At 39.2% G+C, this 11,332-nt stretch overlaps 1 protein-coding gene across 1 annotated transcript in view; it reads right to left on the reverse strand.

Annotated features, from left to right (window-relative positions):
- Positions 1 to 9,865, reverse strand: part of LOC134657862 (sodium-dependent noradrenaline transporter-like) — a 28,687-nt gene extending 18,822 nt beyond the window's left edge. The window contains exons 1-4 of the mRNA XM_063513442.1: positions 9,799 to 9,865; positions 8,075 to 8,136; positions 7,159 to 7,257; positions 6,552 to 6,711 (exon numbers count right to left, since the gene is read on the reverse strand). Of these exons, the coding sequence (XP_063369512.1) occupies positions 6,552 to 6,711; positions 7,159 to 7,257; positions 8,075 to 8,136; positions 9,799 to 9,841 (364 nt within the window). The 5' untranslated portion in view covers positions 9,842 to 9,865. The remainder of the gene's footprint in view (positions 1 to 6,551; positions 6,712 to 7,158; positions 7,258 to 8,074; positions 8,137 to 9,798) is intronic.
- Positions 9,866 to 11,332: the final 1,467 nt, after the last annotated feature.

Below are 11,332 nucleotides of genomic sequence, written 5' to 3' on the forward strand. Positions count from 1 at the left end.
ATAGCAAATTTCAACCCGTTTCCGAGATCCCCGAAATATATAAATAATAGTGATGTACCGACTATGGTTTAGGCCGACTAGCCGACTAATCGGCTTTTGGATGGCCGATTAGTCGGCCGACTATTCAGCTAATCGGCCAAGTTCATAATCGTTACTTCCCGATAAAGATTACATTCATATGGCAACTGTAGTAGCTTTATTCAAGTTCGGATGCATTAAAAAAACATATTTTTTGCTCTTTGCGTCGTCGTGCTTTCAATATCAACTGAAAGAAGTTCTGTGCTACTGCGACGATACACCCACATAATTACCTATACATTAATTTAATATGAACACAAGCTCATTTTGTAACCTAAATACGTATTTGATTTGATTAATATTGCTTTTTTATTTAATTTATGTCCTGCTTTCTGTAATTAATTATAGGCCGACTAATCGGCCTTTTTTGCCGACTAGTCACCGACTATTCGCCGACTACAAATATGGCCGGATGACTAGTCGGTGACTAGTCGGTACATCCCTAATAAATATTACAAGAATTACTCGCTTAGAAGGTATAAGATTAGGTGTACAACTTAGGTGACGCTGTATTTTCATACTTCTTTCTAATTTCGTTTTCGAAACCTTATTCATCAAAATAGCTCTAGATAGCTTAGTAGTTCGTTTTGCCGCTATGTCAATAATACTGCTAAAACATAATATTTCTTACAATTAGTTTTTCTGTAGTCAAGTAAATAGAAGTTCAGCCCTGGATTTATCCAGTGGTTTACGCTACAATACCCATTTTATTACTTATCTAACTCGAACCCATTGACTATCATAAACAGATTCCACACAGAAGCATTGACAAATACTACGACGTCATTCTAGGTATATACGAGTAAACCTTGTGTTTATATTAAACTTATTCAGATATTAATTTCTCCATAGAGTTAGACCGAGAGAAGACTCCAACGGTTTTGATAGCACACGCAGTGCAAGTATTATTTATACATCATAATTTCATAGAAGTTTGACGTTTAAAGTAACACTTGCACTGCGTGTGCTATCAAAACCGTTGCGGACTTCTTTTGGTCTAACTCTAGTATTTTTTTTACAATTCGATTGTACTTATTGTTGTCTTTATAGCTTTTATTAGGTCGACCTGTATGTAACTAACTATGTAATGGAATCTTGCAAGTTAAATTTGATCCACTTCCCGGTTTCTGATTGAGCTGAAATTTTGCATACAGATGTAAGTCGGGTGACAATGCAATATTATGGTACCATCGAGCTGATCTGACGATGGAGACAGGAGGTGGCCATAGGAACTCTGTAATGAAACAACGCAACCTAATTGTGTTAGGGGTTTTCAGAATTGTCTCGATGAGTATTAGTTGTCTGTCGTAAGAAAAGTACAGCCAGCGCTAAAAGCTTGTACCAGAAATAAAATTTTTGCCAAAAACTTATTTAACATGCTTTTAATTAGGTCGACCTGTATGTAACTATGTAATGGAATCTTGCAAGTTAAATTTGATCCACTTCCCGGTTTCCGATTGAGCTGAAATTTTGCATACAGATGTAAGTCGGGTGACAATGCAATATTATGGTACCATCGAGCTGATCTGATGAATGATGATGGATACAGGAGGTGGCCATAGGAACTGTGTGATGAAACAACGCAACCTAATTGTGTTAGGGGTTTTTAGAATTGTCTCAATGAGTATTAGTTGTCTGTCGTAAGAAAAATACAGTCAGCGATAAAAGCTTGTACCAAAAATGAAATTTGTGCCAAAAACTTATATTGAAGTAAGGGTGTACATTAGGACAAAACAGTGCAACTATGTGTATGCCGCAATTTGTCAAACCAACCCTCATTTTAGTATTCTTGGAGTTAGCACTTAATTGCATACACCATTTTGTACTAAAATAGCTCATGTTTAAGTCTACATATATTTTTTGTTAATAATTTATGTGAGTAGGTATCTAAACGTGAGTGCAACTAAAATGAACGGTCTCGTTTTCACACTATATATTGAATCGTCTTACATGCACCGTCTAGTTGGGAAGTAATCTATGCTGAGCCTGCAGCATTAAAGTAATATTGTTGGAATAACTTTTTTAAACCAATATTGCCAAGCTAATAACTGCATTGAAGCTGGTTTCCAGATTGTACGGTCAAGGAATTTATAGTTTGTCGAAGTACTGTCTCATTTCAAACATACACAGAGAGAATCATACTATCTTTGTCTTACACTAGTACTAGCACCCAAAATAACAGGACGAGTAGGTATAGTTTTTGTTGTTATTATTTACTAACAATTTGGTTTGACCAACTATAATCGCAGTATCATTTCGTACCTTGTCATAGTGACAATAGTACGAGGTCCCTACAAGGTTGAGTATGAGTTTAATTTTAATATTAAAATCGACTCCATTGCTAATTATAATCTTACCGTGCGATGAAAACTCCGATGCCTAGTTATTAATTTTAGAAAATCGTAAAATATTACCAAAGGGGTCGTCCAGAAATCATGTGATCATATGGGTCATTCTCTCATTTCGTGCAAATCGGTGAGATTCTCTCGATTTGTAATTTTTGTTTTAAATGGTAAACTTTTGAGTTTCGTCAATTAGTGGATTCATTTATTAACATTTTTCTGCTAAAGGCACCTTTGTAACGTTATTACTTTTCATTTAATAAGGCTACTGGTAATGAACTACGCGCTGGTAATGAATTCGGCCGAGATGGTAATTTTATCAGTGGACGGTAATGAAACAAACTTATGAAATCGAACATATTCTATGTATATAAGTATGTATTTATCTATATACGTATGTATATCGTCGCCTAACACCCATAGTACAAGCTTTGCTTAGTTTGGGGCTAGGTTGATCTGTGTAAGATGTCCCCCAATATTTATTTATTTATTTATTATTTATATAAAAAACTGTATTTCAAGAAAATTAACACCAATTAAAATCAACAATATTAAAAACATGTGTCTTAAGCACTGCGGAGATGATCAAACCGACTTGACATACACTTGGAGTTGACAATCTCAACTTATAATGTTCAAGCTAGATGGTACATTCACCATTTACTTATCATCATTATAAGTCGAGATTGTTAACCCCAAGTGTTTGTTAAGTCGGTTTGATCATCTGCGCACCATATCACATTAAACATAGTTTTCAAATTTTCAAAAATTAGCATAGACAAAATATATTTAAATCATTCGCGTTTTGTACCTATGTAATTTTTTTTTATCGTTTTAACCCTATAGTGTGGGGTGTCGTCGGATAGGTCTTTAAAAATAAATAGGAGTTTGCAAACAACATTTTTTGATAAAGTCAATCAATTCGGAAATAATAATTTAGAAAGAATAAAAAACGGTTATTCCTTCTAACTTTTGAAAAATGGATCCAAAAAATATGAAAAAAAATCATAAAAATAGTGCTTAATAAACTCATTCAAACAAAATTAAAGCGAACTTGATAAGTTAAGCCGTTTATGAGTTATCGCTAAAAGTCTTCCCTTCTTATTTTATTTAAAAGCCTGGCAAACCTTATTTGTGACCGGATTTTCGCAAGCAACCCTATAACCACATAATAGTGACCGGAAAAAGATAGGCAACCTAGTTGATTTATATTGTACAAGTTGTATACTTTCCATTGGAACTTATTTCGTTTGTCAGACAGATCGGTGAAATTTAAAGAAAAAAATTTTTTTTTTTCAAAAAATAATTAAACATAGTTTTGACCATATTTCTTTAAGCAACCCTATTTATTTATGTTCAGGAATATATTTTCTTTCATAATATGTAAGTTTCATCCGTCAGACATATCGGTGAAGGTCGACCATCTTAGACTACAAAGGCTCCCCGGTTGGGCTCCCCTATTATCATATACAGTTTTAAATGTTTATAACAACGTAATATTTATAATAACTAAGCCTCTTTCCATTAAATGCACTGCCTCGAATATATTATCATTACCTTCTTAAGTCATTCATTACCTTTCCCAGTAAAATTAGAAGGAAAAGAAGTGAATGAAACCGATATGAATGAAGTTTTGGAAGTTTTTGTCGCCTACATCAGTTGGCATCAGACCTTAATTTTGCAGAATAAACCATCTGAAAGGGGACACTAAAACACTTCATTACGTATAATTATAATAATGTACACTTGCTACTTACTGTATAAATCACGCGATGGCGATGAAGACTAACGAGAACCACACTCCTTCCCGACCCGAGAGATCGTATATATTTTCGCTAACAGCGGCACACGGGCGTCCGCTACGAGATCACGCGGCCAACTGACTGACGAACAATGTGTTGCATCGGCGGTAGGCGCTATATACCCTCGCTATATAGCAAAATATAGCTAATCTATTTCTCGCGTCGGTAATGAAGAAATTACTTGAACCATACACTTATAAGGCTGTATAGTTTTTAGTATTTATTTCTAGCTTCTAATATTATACGATTTAAAACATAACTAAATAAGTCATTTATTGAACAAACAACGAATTTTCTATTTGTAGTATCTTAAGGTTAAAATGTAGGTCAAAGTTATATATTCACGCGTTACATGTAGAGATGAATGAAAAAATTGGGTGTTAATTGTACATATAAAGAAAATACATATCTTTTTAGAATTGTTCATTGGAGAGACATATACTTTAGGCCCTATGTTACAACCTTGCATTAACAGATATTTGAAAACGCCACCACATTTTTGGTAAATTTCCGAAAACACCGATTTGCACGAAATGCGAGAACGACCCATATCTGGTACTATTGTCCCCACAGAACAAGTTAGAATGGCGATGCGAGCAGGGTACGTGTCGCCGCCGGTTTTGAGCAAACGCTCGCATGCTACTCGCCCGTGCTGACCGAAAAACAAAGTAAACATGCCTTTGCGCCACAATAACCTTCAAATTAAGAAGCCAGACATCAAATCTGTCTAAAGGAGGCGTATCCATTCACCACGCACACAAGTTTTTACTACCGTTGCGCGAGTGTTAGTAAATGTGGAGAGGAACGAGCGGCGACACCACCGGTTCCGATACTAACTGCGCGCGATAGCCATTCTAACCTCTTTAATATGTTCTGTGATTGTCCCTATGACAAGGTACGAAATGGTACTGAAATTAAATGCAATCTTACCCTCTCCACGTATCCCTAAAGTCCCTAATTGATTTCTTCAATAACGTAACGTTTTCGCGTTTTGCGACGAGGCAGTTTTCGTCCGATGCAATCGGAATATTCGCTCAACCGTGCCGTTTTTCCGATACTCTAGGGCACGAGGAATAATTTTGCGTGAAAAACTCGACCGTTTTACAGGCCAATTTCAACGTACATCTAAATGATGTCATTCAGTTATTGTGCATTTCACTCGTGCTTGTATATGAGTTGCCGAGAGCGAGACGCACGCTAACTGGAAATGGAATCATTCAGATATCATTCTAATGTCAGTGTACAATAGCATAGCAAAATTATCTATCAAAAAGTACTCAAAGTTTGGTAGGTACTGATATGAGCTTTTTCCATTTCGACGTAACTAAGTTCAATTCCCAGTTTGCAAGTAGTTCATATGATAAACACGTGTAAAAAAATGCAAAGCTTCGTGGTTAATTTCTTTTGAAGCCGGCCTTCGTTGATTGGTGTATAATATCAATGATTTTAGATTTCTGCCGACCTGTCAAACCGCCCCCTTGGGATCTCGCGGAGTTTTCAATCTTCGAGATTTTTTCATAAATTACGATTAGGGATTAATAAGAATTTGTTTTTTTTTTATCGTTTTTATGAGAATTGAGTGGCTGTAAAAGTAATGATTGATAATAGTTAATCTGATGTCTGGGATTTAGTCCATCTTGTAACTTTGAATTATGTAGGTATGTATATCGAAAGCTTTTTGTTGATATGTACTCGCGTAGCTTCTTGACTGTACATGGTAGCTCTACCCAGATAACTCACCCAAGGTCCGTAATGTTTCCAAGAGAGCAGTACCCGTCATCACGTACACTTCTACCCCTGGTGTGGCACTGAGTAGACTTAGTAGTGCAGGGCTAGCGCGTTGCTCCTCGCACAGTACGTGTCATTGCAGCTTATACGACGGCTCTACATATGACTCTACGCTGAATAATACTCGGTATAAAGCAAAGAAAGCTTACCCAAAGCCCGTGGTGTGCTTCCAGCCGAACAGTACCCGTCGTCACGAACACTCCTGCCCCCTGGCGTGCCGCTGACCCGGCTCAGTAAAGCGGGGCTTGCTCGCTGCTCCTCGTACAGTGCGCGTTGCTCCATAACGGCTCTACATATGACTCTACGCTGAATAATACTCGATATAAAGCAGCAAAGAAAGCTTACCCAAAGCCCGTGGTGTGCTTCCAGCCGAACAGTAGCCGTCGTCACGAACACTCCTGCCCCCTGGCGTGCCGCTGACCCGGCTCAGTAAAGCGGGGCTCGCTTGCTGCTCCTCGTACAGTGCGCGTTGCTCCATAACGGCTCTACATATGACTCTACGCTGAATAATACTCGATATAAAGCAGCAAAGAAAGCTTACCCAAAGCCCGTGGTGTGCTTCCAGCCGAACAGTAGCCGTCGTCACGAACACTCCTGCCCCCTGGCGTGCCGCTGACCCGGCTCAGTAAAGCGGGGCTCGCTCGCTGTTCCTCGTACGACGGGGCGGTGTGCGTGATTATCCCGCTGCCGCTGACCGTGGCCTGGTCAAAAGATTATATTTTCCACTATAATTAATTACTATTTGTAACTCCATTTTGGATTTCACGGGCCTATAAATCCCGGTCTTTTAATAGGCTTGCGTGTGGATATAGATCCAACACGTAGAGGCCCTTTGGAGAGCTTATTATTATTAATAAACTATTTAGTAAATATGTGGCAAAGAATAGAGAATAAGAACAAGCTAAAGGATAACATAACTCACGCTAGAGCGGTCCGGGTCCAGGCCGAGACCTTGTGATGTTTTCTATATAAAATGAAGTGTCGGAGGCTTCGACCAGGACCGCTCTAACATGAGTCACCCTTAAAAATAGAAGCCTGATGTTATAATATTTATTTATATTGCGCCAAGTAACGTAGTTTGAGGTTATGCAGCGTACACTGCACTACAGGATGCTCGTAAAGGTCTTCACCTTTACACATTTGCTTACCATGGTAGGAATCTTAGCATTATGGAAGTCGCGGTCGTACTGTCTCGGGGGAGGCGAGCTGATGAGGTCCGGGTCCCGGTCTCCGTCGCCATCCGGCTCCTGTAGAAAAAAACAAGTACAACGTTCGGCTATATCAAGGAATTTTAGTAGGAGTTGTATCCGGGTGTATTGTAAATACATGCGGGTGGTTGCGAACATTTCAATACGTCGGGTAGTTACAATTACAACAAAAAACACCAATAATACCATCACATTAGAGTTAATTTTCAGACCTTAAGACCTACAGAATAACTTTATTTCAATGTCTTTACAAGCTTTTAACTCGCAATGCCCGTATTTAGTAGTAGCGACCCGCCCCGGCTTCGCACGGATTAACAAATTATACACAAACCTTCCTCAAGAATCATTCTATCGATAGGTGAAAACCACATGAAAATCCGTTCAGAAGTTTTTGAGTTTATCGCGAACATACAAACCCACAAACAGACAGACGCGGCGGGGGACTTTGTTTTATAAGGTGTAGTAATGACGTGTTGTCTTAAAATATCTTATAGATTTGAACGGAACCCGATGTCCGATTGAGTTCAAATTTAGCATGTCTAGGTAAGTTCCCCAAACAAGTAGTAATGTTCCCCAATCGTGCATGCGGGGAGGCCTTAGGGCCTACCTAAAGCGAACCACTTCGTTCTTTCATTCATCTATGCGTCTCTCTATGATTCTGGCATATTCGATCGAACGACGGCCCTCTAAGCCCAGCGGGCGCAGCATGGTTGAATTTTTATCGCCTGTCACTATGCCGGTCACTTTCGCACTTACATACTTGTTAGAACGTGACAGGCATGGTGACAAGCGATAAAATTGCGACCGTGCTACCGCCGCAGCTGAGATGTTGACAGGGTGGTACAGATAGTCAAACCTGAGCCTGTTGAGGCGACGAGCCCCGTCGAGACCCACTGCTGGATGACCTGTTACTGGTATCTGGAACAAGAAGGACAAAAATTCACACATGGACTTGGAGACGGTAATAATACTTAAATACGATGGACTCCAATAACCTTTTGTTTTTTAATTATACATCTATAATTAAAGATTTATTTCCATAAAGTAACTAAACTAACTTAAATAAATAAAGTAAAACTACTAATAAATTAAAATTAAAATTAATTAATAATAGAAACTTATACAAGTATACAATAAAATAAAAAAACCTAATCATAAGAATAACCTTTTCACCTCAGCAGCTCGAACAAGGGTACTTTGCTACTTAAAAACTGTGAGCAAAATCGCATTTTGCTCATTTTGTCTCACTCAGTGAGCAAAATGCGATTTTGCTCACTGTTTTTAAGTAGCAAAGTACCCTTGTTCGAGCTGCTGAGGTGAAAACTTATTTACATGTTCAATTAACTAAAAATCCTCAATGCGGGCATTTGATCAAGCATTATTTGCTTAGGACCTCGCCAGCCACGCCTCTACAGCACAAAACTTACTATCGCAACCTCCTACCTTATCAAATCCCCGTTACTACGATATCAATCTTATCACTAATGAAATACAATTGGTTTTTGACTGAGTAATAAAGTAACGATATGGTGTTAAAAGAGGTTTTTTTATTTGATTTACAGGAAAGGTAGAGAGCGGAGAGATGTCAGTTGAAGAGGATCGCTTTTCGAATCATGATACCTAATTACGATTTCAAAGCTTTGAAAGTACCTACCAAAATATAGATATTACTTTTTTTTATCAAAAACGTGATAAGACAACGAGGCAGTATTGCCAGTTTTAGCCCAAATTACAGATTAAATGTTAAGTGTAAGTGTAAGGCCTGAGTGGACGCTCGAAGCGGAGCGTTCGGCGGGGCGTGCAGCGTGGCGTCGGGGCCAGGAGTAATTTGAGCAGCGTGCACTAAGGCCGCTCCTATACGCTTGCATTTGTTTAACATGCACGCCCCACGCCCCGCCCCGCTGCACGCCCAACTCGAGCGTCCACTCAGGCCTTACACTAAGGGTTGGTTAAAGGTGACATTCCATTTCTGACCGCAGTTGCACTATTGGTACTGAACGCGTCGCTGTTACTGCCAATTTCCATAGTCAAATGAACAGTAGTGCAGCTGCGGTTGGAAATGGACTGTCACCTTAAGGGGTTCCATTCCGAATTCAACTAGTAAAAAATGAGGATTTTTATTTCATTAAAATTTGTTCAGCATTTTTCAAACAGAAAAAGCCTATATCATGCCTGTCGCTAATTTAATTTATTAATATAATTTATTCTCATCAGTCCCATCACTCGGGTGCATGCTGGGGCCCGTTTGTCAAAAGCTTGTAACTTGCAATACAAGCGGATGTCACTAGTCGACAGTTTTTGTTAGAAAGGGACTTCCACTGATCTCTCGGGTGCAGGTCTACAACGCTGTTCTGTAACCCAGCACTGGCATGCCAGCCACGCGGCCACGCCGCCTGCTACTCGCCTCTCACCCTGATTCTACACCTGGATTGTACAGCTAAAGCTGAATATAGCTTACCTCTCGGGTGCAGGTCTCCGACGCTGTTACCCAACACTGGCATGCCCGCCATGCCGCCTGCTACTCGCCTCTCACCCTCATTCTACACCTGGATTATACAGCTAAAGCTGAATATTGCTTACCTCTCGGGTGCAGGTCTCCGACGCTGTTACCCAGCACTGGCATGCCCGCCGTGCCGCCTGCTACTCGCCTCTCACCCTCATTCTACACCTGGATTATACAGCTAAAGCTGAATATTGCTTACCTCTCGGGTGCAGGTCTCCGACGCTGTTACCCAGCACTGGCATGCCCGCCATGCCGCCTGCTACTCGCCTCTCGTCTTCATTCTACACCTGGAACAAATGCTAAAGTTCAGTTTCACGTGTTCAGACTAGCATAGGTATATCCTAAACTCGTAAGAGCGTCGTCACATTGTCCGATCTGATATTGGATGTCGGATGACCTTTGGAGCGAAACAGCTACTAGAGAAGGCCCTATAGCATCAAATCCTTTTATATTTGTACATAGGTTTTGTTTTGAACAAAAAAACAATCACACTTTAAACTCTCGTGTTTAGTACTTACACATATTTAATTACACAAACAGGTCTACCGCGATATAGTTTCGTGTCGTGCCGTGGACAAATAAACATTAAACTTTAACGGGTAGCTGCAATTACTTTGTCTACTCCGAACATTTTTATAAACTAATTTCGGGTAGTTCGGTGTTGTTTAATTTATATCATTTGCTGGGGCGTCAGTCTGCCCGTGACCACAGCGGTGCAACTCAGCTGAAACGTCGGAATTTAAGGTAAAAACAATGAAACTATTATATCGCGGTAGACCTAAATGGGCTTAAATACCTACTCGTATTTTATTTAATGCTTAAATCAGCTTAAATACAGCAGATAAAATAAAATAGGCCACTGTCTCATTGCGAAGATAATAAAGCTAACCAAAGTTTCCCTTATCTCCCGCCGGATCACCAAACCGCACAATAAGATCGTGAAAGTCAACAACAGCGATGAAATTAACTTTAAAAGGTTTCCCAATACCTTTATTAAATTAAACTTTTGTTGGGCAAGCGTTTTTCTTTTAATTTCGTTAAACGTTTAACGAAAACTAACAGGCCTAAGTAGGTGGGCCATTTTGTTTAAAGTCCCCTACACTTTTTTTTCCAAAATTGGGATATTTTATATTATTTCTACTCAGAATCATGAGCTCTTTTGATCCTAATAGGAGAAAAAAAAGTGTCCCAAGATTTCCATAAATTTTTCAATCTTTCCATTCCGAAACCGCCATACAAAGTCTATGAAAATTGGTAACGGAATGGGAAAAAACCTTGGGACACTTTTTTTCACCTATTAGGATAGAAAGAGCTCGTGATTCTGAGTAGAAATAACATAGAAATACACAAATTAAAAAAAAAAAGTGTAGTGGACAACTTTAAATAAAATGGCCCAGGTATTGAATTTGGAAAAAAGAAATGTAATTGGTTTGTAATATGTACGTACAGTCGCCATCAGATATATCGGAGCGGTCAAGGCGCTCACAAATATCTGAACACGCCTCTATTGTCAAAGCGTTAGAGTGTGTGTTCAGATATTGTGAACACCTTGGCCGATCCGATATATCTGATGGCGACTGTACTCATAATAATAAAAAAATCTATCCAACA

Source organism: Cydia amplana, chromosome 21 (assembly GCF_948474715.1).
Source record: "Cydia amplana chromosome 21, ilCydAmpl1.1, whole genome shotgun sequence".
Lineage (NCBI taxonomy): Eukaryota > Metazoa > Arthropoda > Insecta > Lepidoptera > Tortricidae > Cydia > Cydia amplana.